At 42.7% G+C, this 24312-nt stretch overlaps 1 protein-coding gene across 1 annotated transcript in view; it reads left to right on the forward strand.

The window, feature by feature from the left end:
* The window catches only part of bbs9 (Bardet-Biedl syndrome 9), a gene marked incomplete at both ends in the record, with an annotated part of 179718 nt that overhangs the window by 23991 nt on the left and 131415 nt on the right, over positions 1–24312 (forward strand). Inside the window, 6 exons of the mRNA XM_083917767.1 lie at positions 1867–1996; positions 4965–5146; positions 5985–6061; positions 6145–6198; positions 6407–6509; positions 22026–22130. Coding sequence (XP_083773893.1) covers positions 1867–1996; positions 4965–5146; positions 5985–6061; positions 6145–6198; positions 6407–6509; positions 22026–22130 — 651 coding nt within the window. The remainder of the gene's footprint in view (positions 1–1866; positions 1997–4964; positions 5147–5984; positions 6062–6144; positions 6199–6406; positions 6510–22025; positions 22131–24312) is intronic.

Genomic DNA, 24312 nt, shown 5'->3' on the forward strand with positions numbered 1-24312 from the left:
ACTGTGGGCGCTTTGTCAGGAAAAACATGGAAAGGTAGAAATGAGTAGAGAGGTCAAAAGAGAGGAGGAAGAATAAAAGAGAGAGCAGAGATAAGAGCTGGAGGTTTAAGAGCAACAGAGGAAGGGATAGTGGGAAAGGAGCTGATGTTTGGCTTGCACAGGACCACAGAGGACGTAGATTGGACCTTTTTAATTAGGTTATAATTATAATGCTGATGCTGTGATAGGTGTGTGTTTGCTTTGATGTGGCACCAACACACACTCTGTCATTTTGACCCCTGCGCCGCACCACCCTGTTGACCGCTGTTACTGTATTATAACGTGCGTATTCAACTGCGTGCGAGTGAGGCGTGTTTGTTTTGCGTGTGGCCGTCACCTCAGATCTCCCTAGGTGGTAACTGCACCATTGGGTGGGATGGACTGGACATGTGTGTGAAACATAAGTAGGAAAACATAAGTAGTATTTATATTTAATGTTTCTAGTGATGAGTCACAGGAGAAAGTGTATATGTAACTTTGGTAATATATATATACACACACACACACACCTATCAAAGCTGACCTTGCCTTAAAACGAAAGCTCTAAATGACAATTCCACATACAAACCTAATGCAAGGAGGTTACAAGTTGCACTCATCTTAAAGGGCAATGCCACCCACCACAGGAATGTGTTATTTCTGTGCTCTATTTTGGATTTTGGGAATATGCACCACTGTTCTCCAAAAATCATACACAGAACCAGTGAATTTTTACTGCTACAGTATGAAACTGAGGCTGCGTTTGGAGCAACAAGACGCCAAGTTGAATCACAGCAACGCTTATATTGTGGTAGGAATCGAATTTAAAGCTCATTAGTTTTTTTTGTCAGAATTTATTATTTATGACTTTAAATAGAATAGAACATGGGTCAGGGGAATAATTCAGTATATAATCAAACTAATGGCTTCATAGATACTATACACATATGCCAAAGCTTTTTCTAACCTCATACCTGGGTATGATGATATCATAAACACACAAATGCAACAAATACACTTACATTTGCATGCTACAAATGTAAGTGAAAGGAACAGAAGAGTAGAATGGGGAAAAGCGTTTTAATGAGTGTAGCACAGCTTCATTTTTTTCATCCAAGTTGCACCACAAACTCAGTGGTTATTTAGCTACTTTAAGAAAGGGTCGTGCACATTCAGGATAATTAACTGAACTGTTCCAGGGCACACACACATCGTTTTAGTCAGTTTTAATCCTGTTGGTTCTGTGCAGTCCTCATCTCATCTCATCTTCAGCCTCTTATCCGGGGTCGGGTCGCGGGGGCAGCAGCTTTAGCAGGGGACCCCAAACTTCCCTTTCCCGGGCCACATTAACCAGCTCTAACTGGGGGATCCCGAGGCGTTCCCAGGCCAGTGTGGAGATATAATCTCTCCACCTGGTCCTGGGTCTTCCCCGAGGCCTCCTCCCAGCTGGACGTGCCTGGAACACCTCCCTAGGGAGGCACTCAGGGGGCATTCTTACTAGATGCCCGAACCACCTCAACTGGCTCCTTTCAACGCAAAGGAGCAGCGGCTCTACTCGGTTAAATCCAGACTGACAAGTGACATTAAACAACCGGGAAGGAAGAAGGTCATCAGAGTTCTCTGCTTTACTTACGGGAAGTCTTTAACTTTCCATCAGGGCCGAACTGTTCTATCATACGTTTCTTTCACAGTCATTCTGTGGTTTTCATAAGTCGCTCTCTTTAATAATGTTAATTGAATGTAAATGTAAAAAGTATAATAAATCATTAATCAAACAAGAAGACTCCAGGAACAGCGGATGTGAATAGGCTCTGTTCTTCTGTCTGATCTTTTTCTGATCTTGTTTAGTGACGGATGGCACGACCAACCTGTTGCTAGGTAACCACACCAACATGCTGCTGGTTTACCAGGATGTGACTCTGAAGTGGGCAGCCCAGCTCCCCTTCGTGCCCGTGGCGGTTCGCGTCGCCAACTTCCCGTGAGTATGACTTCCAGTAAAACGCAACATGTCACAGTTTCCTCTGAGATAAATTTGAGAGCGTACTGAGAATCACTAAACCACAGTGGAACTAAGACAGTGTCTGCAGGAAAGGACTAATTACTGCAGCATCCAGGAGGGAATTTAAGAATACACCTCTCACCTTACAACTGTATAACATGCTCCCAAAACTTTTAGAAGAACATCTCAGATATGAAGAGTGATGTTTTGAACTGGTAATTAAATTAAAAAAAACTGTTTTTGTTTGTTTTTTGAGATATACACATGATTTCATACATTGTTGTTGGCAGATTATATTAATACAGGTAAGATTTTTTTTTTCACAAACATGCTTTTCCTGCTCAAAACTTGCTTGTATGTCTCTGCTTTGTTCTAAAGAGTTGAGGCGAATTCTGTGGCCTCTCCTTAATAATGACATTTATTATGTACATTAACACACAGACACACACACACACACACAATTGTGGAAGCAGTTGCTGCACCAAATATAAAAAAAAAACAGAGCACTGGCTGACTGCCGCCCCGGTTTGTACCTTTCATTAATAGCTTCTAGTTTAATTAGCGAGCCTTCATCAGCACTGGCAGAGATGCAGCAGCGACTACGAGATTTATTCCTCTTCTGTGGCAGTAAAGGCAACGCTGCCGATAAGTGTGCTATATTTAGAGTTTAACAACATATTTAAGGTCGTCGAACAGAAACTTAACCACGGTTAACAACGTGGCTGCTATTATTCAGGAGAGCCTCTCATAGTAGAGCCACTTTCCCAGCTACAACACAGATACACTCAAGCACACTCGTATATGTGTTCATTTATGCAACACAGGTAAATACACAGTGCTTCACACAAACTCATAAAAACGGTTGCCAGACACAGTGCTTAACACTAACTTGTAAAAGTGTTTACCGGATTGGCTACCGGTAATCAGCTTTTGGTTGACAATGTTATATATTGCATGTATAACTTATAATATTAAATGTTACTTAAAAAAAGCTATTTTTTAAGGTAGTCATTTTTTAAGGTAGTCATTGTGGATTGTGCACCGATATACCAGCTGCCATATCGGCATCAGTGAGTCTTACCCTCCAAAATGAGTCTCAGCCTTGAAAATCCCATATCAGTCTGGACGTATTTCAGATGCTAGCCTGGCAACTATTACTGTCGAACCCTGAAAACACACACAGACACACACACACACACGCGCACACACACACACACACACACACACACACACACACACACACACACACACACACACACACACACACACACACACACACACACACACACACACACACACACACACAAAGCAGGTGTGTTGTTGTGTTTATCCGATTGTGAAAGTGTGACATTTAACAGGAAATGACCCGACAATGTCCCCCAGCTGGCCAATCAGAGCAGAGTAGGGAGGGGCCAGCTGTAGCCAATCATATGCGTTTTTTCAAAGCAACTCCAATCAAACAACAATTTGACACAATTACAACGCAAAACACAAACATGGCTGACTGTGTGTGTGTGTGTGTGTGTGTGTGTGTGTGTGTGTGTGTGTGTGTGTGTGTGTGTGTGTGTGTGTGTGTGTGTGTGTGTGTGTGTGTGTGTGTGTGTGTGTGTGTGTGTGTGTGTGTGTGTGTGTGTGTGTGTGTGTGTGTGTGTGTGTGTGTGTGTGTGTGTGTGTGTGTGTGTGTGTGTGTGTGTGTGTGTGTGTGTGTGTGTGTGTGTGTGTGTGTGTGTTAGATGCACAAGATAGTGTGTGTCTGGGTAGCTGTTTGGTTTGGTTGACTTTAAGGCCGTGTTGTTTTAAAGCACTTGATAGTCATCGTCTTGTTCAGTGTGTCGGTGGGAGAGGAACACACACACACACACACACACACCATTACACAAAACAAACACACACAAACCCTCCCAACAGCTCACTCTGAGTATCATGTGATTTATGGCAGTGCTCTACGAGTCTTTACTTTGTGTTTTTGGAGGCAGCATTAAATTTTATAACTTAATTTATGCCGAGCCCCAGATTAAATGATCAGGCTCTCTTCAGCTTTCCAAACTGTCCTCACCAACAAGAAGTCTTTACAAGTCCAAATTTGGACCCAATATAAAACAGACCCATGGAAAATCAGAACCTGGCATGCATAAATTAATGTTCTAAAATAAAAAAAAGATCTGAAGGGACCCAAGGAGCCTTAGACGCAATCATGGCGCTGCATGATGAGACGCATATATATGTGCTGCTAACTGTAAATCTTATCTGGATTCTATCCGGATACGAGACACTCGAAGTGTGTGTGTGTGTGTGTGTGTGTGTGTGTGTGTGTGTGTGTGTGTGTGTGTGTGTGTGTGTGTGTGTGTGTGTGTGTGTGTGTGTGTGTGTGTGTGTGTGTGTGTGTGTGTGTGTGTGTGTGTGTGTGTGTGTGTGTGTGTGTGTGTGTGTGTGTGTGTGTGTGTGTGTGTGTGTGTGTGTGTGTGTGTGTGTGTGTGTGTGTGTGTGTGTGTGTGTGTGTGTGTGTGTGTGTGTGTGTGTGTGTGTGTGTGTGTGTGTGTGTGTGTGTGTGTGTTTCTGCGTTTCCGCGGCAGTGAAAGTTTTATGCCCCCTTAGACACTCTCCCATGCAGGTGTGATGCCGGCTGCTGCTCTAGACCTGAACCCCCCACGTGTGTGTGTGTGTTACAGCCTCACTGGACTGGAACTACAACACATCTGCAACCAGTTAACGCACACAGTTAAAATTCATTATTGCGTCACAGTGCATTTCCATCTCGTTCCATATCACAAACCAAAACTGAACTTTACATAATGTTTCTTTCAAAGCATTAAACAAACAGTAAAGCAACAAACTGCTGATGCTGAACTGCAGACGTCTAGTTCCTAGTCACTGAGTTTCCTCTCCTCTTCTCTCCTCTCGTCTCCTCTCCTCTCCTCTTCTCTCCTCTCCTCTCCTCTCCTTACAGGGAAATAAAAGGAGTGGTGATCAGCTTGAGCTCTGACGGACACCTCCTGTGTTCCTACATGGGTACAGACCCCTCCTTCTTCTCCACGCCCAAGGTGGACGCCAGGGAGGCCGATTATGAGCAGGTGGATGCTGAGATGAAGAAACTGCAGAAGTTCATCAGAGAGGCCACCAGGACTCAGGGTAAGAGACTGCAGCTGGTGAAATAGAGATGCTGTAACAACTGATCAGATTATAGGAAACATAGTAGATAAGCTCTTCTAGACTTTCAGTCGCATTTTGCTGAAGTTAAGAATGTTTCTTTAATCCATAAAATCCATCCATCAAGCCATCAATCTTCAGCTGCTTGTCCCTATCGGGGTCGCGGGGGGCTTAATCCATAAAATGACACATACAATTATAGGCGTCATGTGATTGGTTCAAATGGTGTTCACACCACAAATGTACCGCTTAAGAGTTCACTTAATAATGGTCCGAGACCACCCCTTCACGGAGACCTTAGAGCGGTTGTTTACACCAACCCGGGGGATCCGCCAATGCTCCAGGATTCGGTTTAACTGCCCTCCCTGAAGGACATCTTATATATATATATATATAAATATATTGTATATTACACTTGTGCAATGACAATTAAGAGATATGATTCTGACCAAACGAGGCTGGTGTGAAGGGGCCCTAAAACAGACTGGTGGGCACGAGATCTAACACAAAGTTTAAATTATCTCATCATGTGTTGCTGATGTCTAAAAGTTAAACACAATGTTTCAAAGGTACTTTGAGTTGCTGTAATGAGCAAATATGTGTCATTTTTGCTGTTTTAAATGACTTTAACGAATCACCAATATTGCAACATGACATTTATTTAGCTTCTTTGTATAGCCCACTTGATTATTATTTGCAGACTTAAACATCTTAAGATGTTTGTCTACAAAGTAGCTCTAATTTTGAGAATCTAACCACCGTTATTTGTGAGATATTGACTGAGGAACATCACCGGTTCAATGTTTTGGTCGTTATTTAGACATTCTGCCGAAAACTGACGCTGAGGAGGACCTGATTGTTGCAGCTGCTGTGTCCTCCAGCATGGACAGCCCATCGGTAAACACGCAGGAGACACGTTTATTTTCTACCGTGTGCACACACACAGTTAGACTCATCATTCCATCTGTCTCTGTCTACAGCAAGCTCTGATCCAAGACATCGACGGTGTGCCCGTCCCTTCAGTTACCATACAGGTGAGCTGCAGCCACACATCACATGCCACTGCTGTCATTTTCTGTTTTTTTCTTTTCTCTGCCGTCTCATCTTGTCCCTGCCCTTATTTTAACTCCCTCACATCTTCTCTCCTCTTTTTTTCCTTTGCTTCCTTGACACATCTCAACCTGTTTTCCCCTCCTCCTCTTCTACCTGTCTCACCCCTTTAATCTGTCTTTCCCTCTCCAGGTGAAGGTGAAGGCACGGTGTGTTTTACAGTCCTCCAAGCTCACCGTCAGCATTCAACCTCCTCTCGCCGTCACGAAGGACCAGTTTGTCCTGGAGCCCATGGGTCAGTGTATTACAGCTTTTCTGTGTGTGTTTGTGTGTGTGAGTGTGTTTGCGTGTGTAATATAAGGTATACACGTCTCTGATATACGGCTCTTACGTCATCCGAATCGATTTTTACGCTTAAATCATCCACCAGCCAGTCTGTGCATTTACCAGAGAAAAGGGTAACTGAAAACTAACTGCATGATTGATAAAATGTGATTTATTTTTGTAATTTGGTTGAACTGACTCTTTAAATAAAGACTGAAAATAGATGAAAGAGGAAAAGCACTCAATGCATTTTTAAGTCAAATCTTGCATTGCTTAGTGCAGCTGGTTTTGCGTAAGATCTTTCAACGTTTAACGTCATCAAACACTTGTTCTTTCCCAGCATTTTTCCATCATTCTTGCGATTACACTCATACATGCGATGCACACATTTAGTCAGCTCCGGTCTTCTCCTTCATCACGTCCTCCTCCACAGTCTGAACAGACACACACACACTCACACACACACACTCGGGGAGTGACTGAGTGAGTGAGAGGCGTGTGTTGCCGTGTATTTGTTCAGCCCTTATCAGCCTTTTACACTGTGTGTTCTGTCGTCTAGCTGTTGGGGAGACTCGGTCAACTGGACCAGATGGCGGTAACTTTGATCTGAGTCACCCAGACACTGCGCACACACAACCTCCTAACCCCAAACACTGGTATCTGCTGTCGGCTCATTAAAAGAACATCACCCGTCCTCTAACACTGCATTTGCCATTCACTTTGCGCTGCTACACAAGTCTGAACGTCCTTTGTTTCCTCTGTTTGACTCTTTCCACGTTTTAAGACGTGCGAGCGTGAATTTACGGAGTATGTAATGTAAACCAGTTGGGGGAGGCTCCTTACAGTACAATGAGAACACGCCTTTTTGTAATCTGTGGCCCCACTGGGAGTAAAACCTCTAACCCTGGCGGTGTTGGTGCCTTGCTTTGCCTGTTAGAGAACATGTGGAGAGGTACTCCTAATGCTAGCTGTGTTAGATCACACCTCCGGTTTGTTTTCTGTGGTCTGAACCTTTGTTCCATTTTTCACTTTAAAAGCTGCAAATTATAGGCAAACGTCGGCTTGGAAAGAAAGTATAGCTTCATTATTAGTCAAAGTTTCTGTGACCTATACTACCAGGTTACATTTATTCTAAAGATCCAGTCCTTTGATCTTTCTCTTCGTCTTTTTCGTCCCTGCTGAATATATTAGTAAGAAGTTGAGTGTGAGCATCAGTCCAGGCTTTTCTTGTTGTAGTTTTGTTTTAGTTGGCTTTCCAAGCTGCCAGATGTTGCCGTTTGTCTCTGTGTTACCAAGAATCCGTTGCAATTTGTTGCCTTTCTTGTGTAGTTATTTTGTGGACTGAAGTGCATGTCCACCAGATTTCAAATGCCTTTGTTCTTAGTCAGCAAAACAATTTCAACTTAGGGCGTTTTCAAAGTTGGAGACTTGATGTCACTCTGGAGCAGAGCAGCAGACAGGATTCACATTCACCAGACAATAGTTCACCTTCACGGTGTAAAAGAGATCTTTGCACATGTAGTGAAGGCTTCATTGTCATAGAATATATGCCTCTTGAAAGCTACTTCTGCGTTGGGAAACGCCACATCCCCAGGCAGCTGTGACAGTCATGCAGTACTGATGGGCTCTTCTCACTTTGTCTCCAAACCTTCTGATCTAAGCCGTCCCTCAAATGTACTCCTTCCTACTCCTATCCCCAATGAAAATCTCTGCTTCTCATTAAAGTATTAAATAATATATTTAATTTCATTTACTCCCAATATTATTCTAAATCTAAAACCTTCATTTTAGACATGAAGTCATCGCTCTCATCCAGAGTGGCTTCCAGCAATTGCATCATTAGAATTTGTTTAAATTTGAAACGTTTGTCTTGACACTACAGGGATATTGTGGCTGTAAAGAATACTGTCAAATCCTAATTAACTGAATTATCACTGAGAGATTTTTCAGTAAGAGGTAATATCCTACAGGTTATACTAACACAGCGTCACTGGGGCTTCCACAGAAGCTGGAGCAGCACCAGAAAAATCAACATTTTTTCCTCCAAAACGGCTCCCAACATTTGCGGAAACTATCATCCATCAGAGAGGAGTAGTCGCTACGTTTTTTGAGAGCGACCAGTATGGATCGTGAATTTATGATGTCGCTACGTTTTTTGAGAGCGACCAGTATGGATCGTGAATTTATGATTTCAAGATGTGAGCCGCATGCTCAGGCGGTTGGGGCGCATTTATTGTGAGCCCCTGAATCAAACTGACCACTGCTCTCCCATGATTCATGATGCGTCTATACAGAAATGTAATGCGTTTTACCACAGTGCATTCTTATCTGTGCATATACTGTGCACGACCTCTACAACTGTTAATTCAAACATGATGCGCTTCACGCACAACACGCAGTATATTTCCTGTCCATTTGTGTGTCAGTTTCCTCCATTTATAATGATCACGTAATTTATATCACATACACATTGTTACATTGGCTTATTTTTTTTATAATGCACATGTTTTGTATTTAATACTTCTTGCTTGAATATGTCCATGTCCGTATGTTCAATATTTTCATTTTTCTGTAATATTTTTTATTGACTATGTTATAGTGTTGGAGTTACAGCTTCAGAGTCTTTGTTTTATTAATACTCTGGAGAAGCAAATTTGTGACTAGGTTTGTAATTGTTGTTTTTTTTATTTTAAGTATGTGCAGACTCGAGGGAGGAAAAGTATTCAAAACAATTCCAGCCTTCAATAACATTTTTTTTAGAAAAAACAAAACCAAAACAGTTCCAGCCAAAGTCAGTCAACAACTTAAACACTAAGTCTCCTCCATAAATCTAAATAAGCTGGGTTCCACTGCTGAACATTAACTTTTTATAAAATTTTGACATTTCAGAAGCTGTTCTCTACAGGAGTATGTCAGTGTCAGACGTGTTCTTATTTACTGGAAATAGGGCTGTAGTCAACCAAAGAAAAACTCCAACATCATCTGAAATTCAACGTACTCCTCAACCAATCAATTTTTTGATGGGAGAAAATTATCTCTAGATAAACTAAATTATCAAGTCCAGAGAGAGTACTTCACCTGGCAATGTTGTGTGTCCACCATAGTGTTTTGTCCTGGGGGCAGTGAGTTTTTTATTTTTTTATTCTTTGCATCAGAGTATTGTGTATTCATACCCTAGGCAAACAGCAGCAGCGACGAGTCACTGAGCGCCGCACGTTCTGAGCTTTTCTCTTTTAGGGCGGCTGTGGCTCAGTTGGTAGAGCAGGTCAGCCAACGTCTGTGACCCTCTTGCGAATGTGTATGACTGCTGTATGTCTGAGGAGGTGGTCGGAGGGGCCGTAGGTGCTGATAAGCAGCCAAGCTTCTGTCAGTCTACCCCATGGATAGTGACTACTATCATAGTTTACCACCACCATGAATGTCTGTGTGAATAAATGGAACATGAACTCTGTAAAACACCTTGAGTACTGAGAAAGGCAATATATAAATCCAATCCATCATTCTCTGGTCGCCAAGAGTCGAAAAAAAATTATGGATCAAAAGATATCTTACTTTTTTGGTTGCTAGCTGTGCGCCTTTGCGAAGTTTAAGTGCAGCTCAGACTATCGTCTTTTCTCTCAAGTCTCTGTTCGTGACGCCAATTATGCTGAAGCTAAAAGTTGTTGCTGTTCAATTCGATAAGTCAAGGAATCAATGACACTATGAGACTCAAAGATTAACAGATGGACTGCATGGGCTTCCCAGGATCTTGCAGTCAGAAAAGCACGTAGAACAGTCACACTTTTATTTTTACATCACCCCTCTGATTTTGCACGAGCCGCATGATAGAGACGCCGTGAACACGTCCGCCCCCTCGCTGTGACAATTCACACCTTTGTACAGTTCTAGGGAGCTGACAGGGTTCAGATCTGTTAAATGTCCAATTCAACTGGTTCTGGCATCTACAGTCTCATATTTCAGGTAATGTCGAAAGGAGCTGGAGATGGAGAGGAAAAACATGAATTACTTACTATTGGTTTCTGTAATTATTTCACATTTCAGTTTCTAACACGATCCTAAAGCAACATGGCTGATCAACAGGAAACATGTACAAGATGAACAAAGTGTGTGGAGGTAAAGAATAACTTGTTTTTCATCTTCTACCCCTGATCAACATGAACTGTAATCTGAACAAACGTTGGTTTGGGAAGTCATTTGCGTGAGCAATGAGAGCTTCCCTGTCTGAACAGACAATGCAAAGCATGCCAACAAAAACTCAAACTTAATCAAAAGTAAATTCATTGAAGAGGATGCCAACAAAGGGTAGAAAAAAAGCTTTTTGGGTTTGTCAGGTTGGTTTGGTTCTGCAGAGTTTTTCTTCTTGGCAGCAGCTCTCAACATTTCACTGTTTATATGGAAGATCAGAGACTGTGACTCACTGCGCCGTCACGTTTACACCAGCAAAGAGACGCTTTGTTTACATGAGTTTAGGTAGCGGTCAAACGGGTCAGATTCAGAAGCCTCTGTCAGGCAGACACACACACACACACACACACACACACACACACACACACACACACACACACACACACACACACACACACACACACACACACACACACATGCACAGTTCCAGACGAACAAGTCATATAAATTCTTTTACATACATATCCATGGACACATAAGCATAAATACATGCACGTGTCACCCGAGTGTACTGTAAATATAGACACGGACACACACACACACACACACACACACACACACACACACTTGAATGTGTGCGTGTGCGTGTGCGTGTGCGTGTGCGCGTGCGTGTGCGTGTGTGTCACGCTCTTTTGTCTTCCTACACACAGAAATCTGGCGCTGGCTTCCACTAGTCAATCAACAGCTCTCATCTGCGAAACATGAGAGCCACTGAACACACACACGCACACACACACACACACACACACACACACACACCTCTATCTTTTTTCTCCTCTCCTCCTATCCTACCTAAGTGACCCCTCACTGGCCTGCTTTGGCCCAGAATGGCCTGGCTCAATCATGAGGCAGCAGGACCACCGCGGCTGACCCTCAGTAGTCAGATTTGGCCCAAAACCGAGTGCTTCACATCCGTTACGGTCCTGGGATATTAGGAAAAAATTAATTAATGGAGGCTCTGTGAATGCTGGGACCTGGTGCAGAGGAGCTGGATCCCAGTTACAGTTTTCTCTGTAATCTGGTCCAGAAAAATCGCACCCCGCTTTATTTCTTTGCAGGGGAAGTTTCTGAGCTGTAGATGGAATACTGCCTGGTGTAAAGTGTATTTAAGTCCAGTATGTACGTACATGTATATTATGCACCAATAAAAATACAAAACATCACACGAAATGATTTTCATTACCAAGAAATATCTAACTACATTTATTTCACTGTTGAGGTGCAAATAGCTAACTAAGTTCCAGAGGAATCCACATCTTTAAAAATAGTTCAGGGCTCTGGACTGCGAAGCAAGTTCAACATAAACATGATACCATTTCACGCTAATCAGTCACACAACACAACTCGATAAGTCAAACCAGAGTTTCCCAATCCAACCTGAGCGAGTTCACATAAAAGGGGCTGGGTTTGCGGCATTTTACAAACCACTTCTACTGGCAGGAGAGGGAAGAGCAAACTTTAACTAATTAGACAAAGAGGAAGAAGTTCAACACATAATCCAGGCCGAAAGCAACACAGTTGCAGCTGCTGGATGCAGGAAAGACAGCTGACAAAAAAAATGTGAGTGCATAAATGATTAGGTTTATAATATCACTGAATAAAACACAGTAGCGGGACACACTGCCAAATTGAACAGTGGATCCAGTGCACTGCAGTGATATTCTGAAAGAAAAAAAAGCAAGCACTCACAGAAATATAGTTTTATATTTCTTGGGAGCAAAAACATAAATTTTAGCCTTATTCTTTTAGCTTTAGCCCCAGCACTTTGAAATGGACATAGGAGCAAATAATAATATATACAATGCTTTAGTTCCGTATACAAAAGCCCAATAAAAAAAGCCTTAATATATGATCTGCGGGCTGTAAGCCCACGACTCGGATGTGTTATACTGGCAAGAAGTTAACGTATATATTTTATGTGCCAGATCCAGAACAATATTGTGAACTCAGTGCCATATTCATTACTCAGTAATAATATAATCAAGCTTTCAGAGTTTAGGGTGACGGCAGATTGTGAACAGGCTGAAAATAAACGAGTGTCTTTCATTTAGAGTTTTTGCGAGGACATGTATTTAGTGCGGCTAGGGTGTATTCAAACTTCAAGCAAGAATCGTAGGAATATGTAAACTTAAACCTCTAAGTCTTGTATTTCTTGTATACACATCTAGTACAAACACCTTACTTCTCTTTCGCTCCTGTTTCTCTTTCGCCCTTTTTTTTTTACTCTGATGTCATTTGATGACTCATTTGAAACGTTTTTCTTTTTTGCATAATGTAAACAAAACCAAAGAAAAAGAGCAGATGCAAGTAGCTGTGACAAAGTGGTGGGTGTTGTGGGAAAATGTGGCTGCAATTTAGAGAAACACTGGCAAATAACGCTAATAACGGCAACGCTGCTGCTGCGACACGTCACGTCTGTTTCTCATCTATTACACTTTCTCCGTCTCTCTTACCTGCTCATCATCTTCTTCCTACTTTATCTGAACACACACTTGCACTGATGCAAACACACATCAAACTACATGCGCAGAAACACACACACAACTCCGGATTCATCTCACTTGGAACACTGTGTGTGTGTGTGTGTGTGTGTGTGTGTGTGTGTGTGTGTGTGTGTGTGTGTGTGTGTGTGTGTGTGTGTGTGTGTGTGTGTGTGTGTGTGTGTGTGTGTGTGTGTGTGTGTGTGTGTGTGTGTGTGTGTGTGTGTGTGTGTGTGTGTGTGTGTGTGTGTGTGTGTGTGTGTGTGTGTGTGTGTGTGTGTGTGTGTGTGTGTGTGTGTGTGTGTGTGTGTGTGTGTGTGTGTGTGTGTGTGTGTGTGCGCGCCATGTGTCTTTGATTCTCCGGCTGAGTGTGCGTCCACACTTGTCTTCTCTGTGTGATGTTGGCGTGCGTGTATGTGTTCAATGTAAGTGCGAATGTCAACTCAAGTTTATCTCCAAATCTTTTTAAGAGATTTGTCACAAAGGGCTTTACAGAAAACAACGGGCAATAAAAGTGGTTGTGTGTGTGTGTGTGTGTGCGTGTGTGTGTGGAGGAGGGAGGAAGAGGAGGGGAGGTAGCGCCTTCTGACTTTTATTGTTATTCCAGTTTTTATTCGTCTCAGATGGCGACTCAATCCCCTGTTCACCACACACTGCCTCCTTTGTTCTCTCTCTCTTTCCCACTCTCACTCTCTCCCTCCCGGTTTCTCCCTTTTTTCCTCTTTCCATATTTTCTCCTGCTTCCCTCTCTCTCATCCGTCACGCTGTCCCCTGATGTCTTTATTTCTTTCTTCTCGTTCAACTCTACTTCCTTCTCTTTCCGCCTTTCGTTTCCTTCTCCACATCCCCTTTTTCCTCTACTGCCTCTCTCTCTCTCCTTTCACTTCCCATCCCTTCCTTCTCTCTGTATTGATCTGCAGCTCTCCCCCTCTCCTCCATCACACATGTACACACTCCCGTACAATTATCAAGCACACCGCGTCATTTTCATACAAATGATTAATTCTCACATTGCATCTTCTACAAGTCTGTAGCAAAAAGGTGAGAAAATTAAGTTTTTTTTTTAATTTAAATGATCTGTAATTGTACTAGAGGTGTGTATCTCTCCCTTATAAGACGATGCAATATGCATTTAGATACATGTGCTTCAATATGATGCAGAGAGTGATACCGGTACATTTGAATACAGTGTACAACAATTTGGTGCGGTTTTACGTGCTCTTTATTGTGACATTTGAAAACTCCTCATAAAAATCACATCAAACTGCTGCTTACCTTCAAATAGATATAATTCATAAGAGAACAGGGAATACCAAGTATGTTTATTACTTAACACTTTGGCGTGGAAAAAATGACAGAGAAAAAGGATTATTTCAGAACACCAATAAGGTCATTGTCATTATTACTTTTCCAATAGACCCAGGAAGACCAAAAATACTAACACTACTGTATGAAGAAATCTAAGAAATACAACAGGCTATAGATTCTGTGATTACCTCAGACCAGGGGTGTCAAACTGATCCAGTAAAGGGCCGTGTGGCTGCAGGTTTTCATTCCAACCAAGCAAGAACACACCTGACTCGACTTACTCAATCACCTGAACTGTCTTCACACAGTTGATTTGTTGGACCAGGTGTGTTTTTGGATTGGTTGGAATGAAAACCTGCAGCCACACGGCCCTTTACTGGATCACTTTGACACACTTGCCTTAGACCAAGATGGAAATAGAAGAAGTTTCTGTGTCTTTGTCTTGCGTGTTCTTCTTTGTGCTAGCTGTTCTAGCATCCACATAATGCTCGTCCCCCATAGCGTAGCTTTCGCCGTGTCGTCTAACGAGATTTAAGATTCATTGTGCTGACTTTAAAGCTGTTCTAGCATCCACATGCAAGTTGCCAGGCTTATATGGCATTTCCTTCTTATAGAATCCAAATGTCTTCCAAACTTTAGATCGTATTTTCGATGTTGCACTGTAAGTTGTGCGCGCTATGCTGTTCTTCCTCACAAGCAACCAAAGCAACGTTCAATGCTAAGCTACCATTAATCATTCGTCAACGCTAGTCTCGTTGATAGAAGTCTAGTTGATACTAGATCCCGAAGGCTTGAAGGCTTGATACGGAAAACCTGCAGAAATAGTTTCTGCGACTGAGATTTGATTTTTTTTGTGGTTGTAATATGAACATTTTAGCAGTGTACATACAAGTATACTCAGAATATCTTTAATCTTTAATTGTCATTGCAAAGGTACAACAAAACTGTAACATACAAATACAATCACATCCACACTTCAGTCACATACACAGTGCAATGCTTCTTGAGTACGGTCTAAAATAATACCTGAAGAATCGAGTTGGTTATTTTTTATGTGGTTATGTTCTTAATTTTACCTTCTGAATGAACAAGTCTGTGCTCAGTTTTCCACGTTCACGTTGCCAAACCATCGTCCTCGTCATCGTCGTGCACCATGTGGAGCTCTAACCAAATTGAATTCAGGAGTGACTTTTGAAAGTAAAACATTTTATATCTCTGAGTGCAGATCAGGTTCGTTGTGTTTAAGGTCAGACCCACAACAGAGATCCGACCTGATCCTGACCTGTAGAGGTCAAAGGTCAATGTTTAACACCGCACCAACGGTCACCTCAGATTCCCTTGTTTGCCTTTGGACGTGTCAAGATGTGTGATTATGTAGACACACACACACACACACACACACACACACACACACACACACACACACACACACACACACACACACACACACACACACACACACACACACACACACTTACTTTACTTTCCAGATTTGTTTTTATCTTGATGTTTTGCTTTTTATATTATTTGCACATGGCAAAGAAAGGTCTCACTCACTCACTCACTCTCACACACACACATACACACACATACACACACACACACACACCCCTTTCCCATCTCCTTGTGAGGTAAAGATCCCCATCTCCACCCCTCTTGACCTCTCACCTCTTCCAAACAGCCAATACTCACTTTAACCTGAACTGTCAAGTACTATAACCTGAGGATAACACACACACACACACACACACACACACACACACACGCACACAAGCACACTCACACACACACACAAACTCTAGGACCAAACTCTGCTCTTTGCACTGGCTAATTTAAAGGAAAACTGCATCTTTTTCCACCCCCTTCCATTTTCCACTCTGCATGCAACAGAAGGGTAAAGTTCCTTTTAAGGTCAGAATTATACCAACGTGAAATAACACAACTGTTGCTTTACATGAACACAAAGCCCACAAACTGGATATTGAGCAAAATTCTTCTCCTTATTTTTTTAATCCAATTCTATTTCTAGTGCCAAATCATAACAAAAGTTATCCCACGACACTTTCAATATAGAGTAGGTCTAGACCACACTATAATTTATTTATGATTTACAGAGACCCAACAATTCCCCCATGAGCAACTTTTTTCAACTGACAGAACAAATATTATCCAAATAAAAATGGAGGTAATAGGGAAGCAGGGAGGGAATGGGGGGAAATGAAAGAGTTGGAAAATAGAGGAAGGGAGCATGTGAGCGCTTATATACTTACTTTAAAGCATGCATTTGTGTGAGCATCATGATTACCTCGCATAACCCGTGTTCCTCAGAGAGTGCTTGTGCAAGTCCTCATAAATGAATGTTGTGATACAGTGAGGGCAGAAGAAAGTCAGCAGTCATGTGGATATCCGTTTTAAAATCCTAGGTACACACCATGTACACCGTCGAGTGCGTCTAAAAAGCAGATTTAGACACAACAGAAAGAGAAGGTGGTTGTGAGGAAGAAGAAAAGCAGCAGGATAACATTGAAAAAGAAAATAGAGAGGTTGATAAATGTGAAGCCGATTTTAGCTGGAAACTTTGAACAGGGCTTCCTCCCTCTCTGCGCAGGAAATCGCAGGAGGAACTTTGAGATGAAGAAGTTGTAGAAGCAATGAAAATATGACTGAATGTTAGAAAAACAGAAGTGATGATGAGCGTGAGAAGAAAGTAAAGATGGAGTAAAGTCAGGAAAGAGGAGGGGGAAAAGGGAGGCAGCGAAGGACAGGTAGGGATTTCAGTCTCCTTTGTGGAGTTTGTTTTTGTTGGCAGTGGTGTTAATGGGTTAATGCGCCTGAGAACACTGGAACCAGTCTGAACAGTCTCACTGGGCTGGACCTCCGGGTCACACAGAAGGACACGTTACCTGCGGCTTGCAGGTTCGACGCCCACAGCAGCCCCCTGACCTGTCCAGATGTGCCTGAATATATGATGACAAGCTGAAGAGAAAAGCGAGAGAGAGAAAGAGAGAGAAAGGGAGAGAAAAGAAAGACAGAGGGTGAGGGATTACTTTGTGTCTTCTTTGGTGTTGTGTTGGTCTTAATGGGCCTGGGAACACTTAGAGCACTTAAACCAGTCTGACCAGTTTGACCTCCAGGTCACACGGGTTAAAAGCCTTCTGCTGACAGACAGGATGACAGGGAGGGAGTGAGGGAGAGGAGAGAGAAGGGATCAAGGAGGAAGGTGAGGATGAAGAGACGGTGAGGAAGCAGGAGTCGGAGCAAGGAGGGAGATGGGCAGAGAGGGGAGACAAAGACGAGTGGAAGAAAGTGAGGGAACACATGAGACCGAGGAGTAGGGAAGAGTTGGAATGTGGTTATTAGAGCCTGACAATACATATAACCATCTGATTTTGGATTACTACAGATATCTAGGAAGCAGAAATAGCCTCCAAAAAAATCTAATTTCTGCTTCATTTAATGTCTTTTATAGGCCAACGAAGTTTATTATCGTTTCATATTTAATTTCCTGTGAAGTTTATTGTTTCAACTCATGCCCTTATGTCCACTGCATATGGCTGCAGCTGCCGGAGACATTCAGTTGCCATTGTGGCCGGTGTGCCAATTTATTTTTGCTGGAGCAGCTCATGTCTGAAGCATTCGAATCCACATGTGTAAATGGCCTGTATTTACTGACAAAATGAATATTCAATGGTGCATTTAGTGTGGTACTGACTTAACACATATACAGGAAACTAGGTTTTCTTGTTTATAAGTAAGGAGGGAGAGAAAGAGAAGGAGAAAAGTGACATTGAGTGAAATATATGGGTAAAGTCCTCCGATGCCGTTATCTGTATTGGCAGGTACGCAATACGTAATTTAGCCCTTAAATTAAAATGAATTCTCTGTATATAACCTGAGCCAAGCGAAATAATAACAAGCTGCTACTGGTTCTTTGTGTTGACCAAGTTCAGATATTGAAATCGGTATCTTGAAGGAAAAAATGGTGTTTCCTCTAATGTAGAGAATTGTGGCGTATAAATAAAAGTTAATTCATTCATTCATCTTCAGCCGCTTCATCCTGTCAGGGTCGTGGGGGGCTGGAGCCGATCCCAGCTGACATCGGCGTGAGGCAGGGTACACCCTGGACAGGACGCCACTCTATTGCAGGGCACATAGAGACGAACAGAGACAGACAACCATTCACACCTACGGGCAATTTTTAGAGTCATAGTTGCAATAATTAAATTGATTGAAGTACAGAAAGAATTTGTCTCCACACCTACATGAGCTGCAGCTGGAGAGAAATAGAAATAGTTAATTTAGGAGAGACATTCTCGTTAAACAGCTGAAATGAAAATAAACGTATTCTATGAATGTAGTAGAATATATGTCCACTGGCTACACCGAAAACCCCGAAATATTAGCTGTTTCCCCCAGAGGCTAACAAGATACAACATGTTAAATAGTTGGCTTCAAAGGTGCTGGTCGGCATATTTGTTACCTTTTGGACAGGCTAGCTGTTTCCCTCTGCTTCCAGTCTTTGTGCTAAGCTAAGCTATTAATCTCCTGATTCCAGCTATTTAACTTACAGACATGAGAGTTGTATTGTTTTTTTCCATCTCACTCAGTTCTTCTTAGGGATCCTTATTAGAAAGCAAATGAATATTGGCAGATTTATTATTCTTTTTTTTTTTACTCTCAGTAATTTATTTCACTACTGGCCTTAAAAATCCGTGCATCAGTTGGACTCTTGTGGTGATACAGAGGAAACGATGAAATGGAGAGATGCATAAGAGGAGGCTGAGGGAGAAGGAACATGAATAGAGTGATTAAAAAGGAGGGATAGATGCTAGAGAGGGGAGATGAGTGCGGGAGAAGGAGGAGAGAGAGGAGGTCATGCTGTCAGGGCGTCTGACAGAGTGTGGAGAAAGTCTCTGTCTTCTTTTTGTCGTTAATCTTCTCTTCTCTTCTGTCTGTCGGAGGGGAGGTGTTGTCGTCTCTCCTTTCATCTCCTCTCATCCATCTCGTCTCCTCCTGCTCTGTCTATCTTTAACTCAAGAGGCCTCCTCTAACCCTCTGCTGTGTGTGTGTGTGTGTGTGTGTGTGTGTGTGTGTGTGTGTGTGTGTGTGTGTGTGTGTGTGTGTGTGTGTGTGTGTGTGTGTGTGTGTGTGTGTGTGTGTGTGTGTGTGTGTGTGTGTGTGTGTGTGTGTGTGTGTGTGTGTGTGTGTGTGTGTGTGTGTGTGTGTGTGTGTGTGTGTGTGTGTGTGTGTGTGTGTGTGCGCGCGTGTCAAGGTCAGGGAACTTCTCTACTATTTAAATGTATATATGTAGAAAAACCCAATGTTACACAGTCAGAATTAAGTTTTTTTAAGCACACACACACATACACGTTTGCTCCTCACTTTCATTCATTACACATACACTTTTTCCATTAGGACACAGACACACACACACACATACTTGGGGTTCAGTCACCTGTAACAGGCTGAGCTCAGGAACATCACGCCCCATTACACCACCACACCGCCCACTGTGTGTGTGTGTGTGTGTGTGTGTGTGTGTGTGTGTGTGTGTGTGTGTGTGTGTGTGTGTGTGTGTGTGTGTGTGTGTGTGTGTGTGTGTGTGTGTGTGTGTGTGTGTGTGTGTGTGTGTGTGTGTGTGTGTGTGTGTGTGTGTGTGTGTGTGTGTGTGTGTGTGTGTGTGTGTGTGTGTGTGTGTGTGTGTGTGTGTGTGTGTGTGACTGCATGAAGCCATTAGCTGTAATATATCCTTTCCTCTCCGTCTGTATTTGATCCCTGCTTTTCCTCTCCAGCTTGTTTGCTCTCTGTCTCTCTCTCCCTCTCTCTCTGTTGGTTTTGGGGTATTTGAAGGGAAGCTACAAGTCATCGCCTCTTTCTCATGCTACATATAATTTCAGTGTTGTGTGTGCGCGCGCACTTGGATGCAAGTTAAAGTTCTGCTTACTGTTGTTAATCCTCTTTCCTCACTTTGCCTGGAGATGTTTAGCGTGTGTGTGTGTGTGTGTGTACATTAACGGGGTCTGGTTAGTATTGGGTTTGCTGTTTCCTGTCGTGTCCACACCTCCAAAATGCTGAGTCTTTAAGTTTTTGTGGGTGTGTTTCGTTGGCTACCCTGTTTCCTTATCCATCATCAATGTCTTTATATAAAGAGAGCCAGAGTTAAAACCTGTATAACTTCTGTTCTGGAAGTAAGGGCGCACTCACACTCTCCGTCCGTACTGTGCCCCGTGCTTTAGGGTACTTGTCCCCCCCTCCCTCTCCCTCCCTTGCCTCGCCCGAATGCTTCTTGCCTGCTTATACGTCATCACGGCGTAAAACGTCAGACGCATAGATTGACGTAACTTCGATGCGTCACTTTGTTTACAAATCCTTTCATAGACCTCTGAGTTTTTGTGCTTCTTGTCCAACTGTTTTTGAATATTTTCATCCGGCCACATCTGCAGTTAACACTCCACCTCCACATCACACCAACGTTAACCTTTCGCCGCCATTGTTTTAAATGTCCGTGCATGGTCCGTCCTTCTTTTTTTCAATGTCCGAAAAAGGCGCACATAAAATGACATCAGAACCGCCGTAGGCCTCGTGCTCGTGCATTCATCAATCCAATAAACAAAGTGCAACAGTGCCCCACTGGATAAAAACAAAGAGCAAAGGTGACCACAGTGCTATCACTTGTTAATAAGGCCTATAGCCACTGGAACCCAGGATTGTTTTAATCTGTCAGTCCTGAATATCGGCACATGAAATCTGTGTCTAGAAGGAAGCACTTCACTTTTTTTAGGGCTCTAGTTTCAATTGTCAATCGTCCTTCATGACGTCCTTCCAGTTTGTAACGCCAATTTAAGATGTATTTAGATGCACAAGATAAGTAGTACCCCCCGTGATGAGTAAACTAAACTTGGGGTGGGTTTGAAAAATCAATCACAACCTTACGATTCATATTTTAAGAGGTAGTCGCAGTCTCTGTTTTAAAGCTCGAGTGAGGATATGAAACTAGACGACCCAATGGTACCAACCATGTCATGCTAGTGTGTCAGGAAAGAAGCTCAATGATAATAAATGAGAAGACTAGCATGGCCATTTTCAGGATGTATGGTTTGAAGAATGCACCGTCTCTGCACCAAAGAAAGCACTTTTTTTCTGGTCACTCAATACTCAGTGACTGTAGAGTCTGGAGAGTTGCACTTTCTTGTGGTGGCTGCTGTAGTGTGTTCATGTTGAATAAAAAGTGCCAACCAACCATCTTCATCAAGTTGTCCATATCGGGGCGCGGCGGGGCTGGTGCCAATCCCAGCAAACATCGGGCGTGAGGCAGGGTACACCCTGGACAGGACTGAATAAAAAGTGCATTAATGAAACTTATTTGGGGTCATTGTTTTGAATATTGCACCACAAAAACAGTGAAAGAAACCTGTAATAGGTATAACAGAAGCTAGAGGAACAGCTGCTGGACAGAAAGTGAGACTTTCATGTTATTTCATGTACTGTAACGTGTCTTTGCTCTGTCTCTCCAGGTGTCGGTGCATCCACAATTGTAGCGTTTTCGGCTTTCCTCAACGGTCGTTACCCTGCTGCTGACCTGACCGGAGACATCACTGTGTCCTACAGCTCGCAGACAGGTAAACACACACACAGACACACACAAACACACACAAACACACACACACACACACACACACACACACACACACTCACACTCACACTCACACTCACACTCACACACACACACACGCACACATTTCATGCTGGTTTCTGCATGTGCTAGTTTAGTCCCAATCAAAACTTTTATTTTACCAGCACAATCATTTTTGACGGATGGGTTTTTCCAAAACCACTGGTAGTAATGAGTTTCTGTTCAAAAGAAATCAATCAAACTTACCAAATGTTCACTTGTTATTTTTCCTGTAAGAGCTGAAAATGATGCTGACTGATGCTCTTTGGTAGAACAATTTTCAATCTTTTCATTTAACACCGGGCGTCAGTCACACCTGGCATGGCATACCTGATTAATGAGTGGTAAAACTGCAAAAAAGTCATTTACAGACAATAACTGTTAAAAAAAACCAATAAAAAAAACAGCTAAGTTACATTATGAATTTAGTTACAGTCTGAACTGTCACCTCACATTCAGTGTTCTGTAACATCGCTGAACACCAGCTGCTAACAGAGCGCTGACTTGACGTAAGGACATCTGGACTCTTTCCAGACAGGCCCAGTTCATCCCCCTGCTCCCTTCAGGCGTCTGTTTCCAGGCTCTGCAAGAATTCTGGAAGATATTACTTTCCCCTGCGAAACCAACAAAACCACTCTTTATTTCAGATGTCACAGACGTCCTTTTTTGAAAATACTGATTTCAGTGTTCGTTCAAAAAGTCAACAGATGAAAAAAAATGAAATCTGTGTTTTCTTGCTATTGTTTCCTTTGGATTACATTTGCCTTGGCAAGCCTCCGCTGGTGGAACAGTTTCCGCTCCCCAGAAGCAAATTTAACATGAGATGTCTGGAAATATGGGGAAGTGCTGCTTTTTTTTTGTTGAGCTTTATTGTGATGCTAAAAATAGCCAAAAATAAGTGAGTATTTCAGTGGGCCTTGGCAGCCAAGTAGCTGGGGTGGAGTGTGTACAGGGCTGATCTTGTGTTTTGTAAGGGGCCAGTTGGACTGGAGGTAAAATTGGAAGAGGTTTTATTAAAAGTTGGAGGGAAGAAGAGGCACGAGAGGATGGAAACATGTGAACAGAGGTGAGGTAGGGCAGGAGTTAGACGAGGTAAAGAAGGTGAATTGTGCCTGGTTGGAGAAGAGGAAAGGGAGGAAAGATACAAAAGGTGGAGACAAAAGGAGGGAAGGGATTTTAGGGGAACAACCATAGAACAACCATTGAACTGTTTGACTACTTCAAGAGAAAATGGTGATAGTTGGAGCAAAAGATTAACTAGTTTCCGCTGTGATAAATTTACGTTCGTATCAAGCCCCTTTCGAACATGCACTCCAAATCTGTAATTATCTAGACATTGCTCTCTGGGGCTGTATGGGAGAACGCAAATGCCCGGTTCAATCAGAGCTTCCTAGTACAAAGACTAGGTAATCTCTGAGTGGGCCCATAAACAGCCGCTCATTCTGTGGTGTATTTTCTGGGATTAAATAAGGCGTGTTTATGACGTTTATATCATGCTGCGGCAAACAGCGGAGGACCACAAACCTCTGACGGTTAGTGTAATTTTGGCGCTAAATCATCCCATGGTCTTTTTCGGCACTTACATACATCAAATAAGCCATCGAGACAGTTTTGTCATGTAACAACTATTAATGGAGAAATCTGGGAAAGTTGCTAACAGCCGGACGTGGCTAACACTGATTAGCTCGGGGCAGTACTGTGAAGGCATTCAAACGCCACGTCCGGCTGTTAGTGACTCTCCCGGATTTCTCGATGGCTTATTTGATGTATGTAGGTGTATGTATGTAGGGCTGATTTTTGCGCACAAATTACACTTTAGGAGGAAGGGTGATTTGCATAGATACGGCATCGAAAATGGCCGACTGGAGAGATGACGAGATTGAGGAACTTCTGTAAATAAGGACCAACAGAGAAATCATCCGACAATTCAAAAAACACTAAGAGACTTGGTTGTTTATGACCAAATTAAGAACCGGCTGTATCAGCGCGGTGTAATCTGCATCATGTACTCCCCCTGCACGCCCTACACAGGCGCTACCTCTCGCCTAAATCAAACAGAGTTTGTCAGTAAGTGGCAGGAAGAGTCTCTGGTTGTGTGCTCCATGTGTGAAAGAGAAACTCCAGACTAT

The sequence above is a fragment of the Echiichthys vipera genome (assembly GCF_963691815.1).
Source record: "Echiichthys vipera genome assembly, chromosome: 8".
In the NCBI taxonomy this organism is placed as follows: domain Eukaryota; kingdom Metazoa; phylum Chordata; class Actinopteri; order Perciformes; family Trachinidae; genus Echiichthys; species Echiichthys vipera.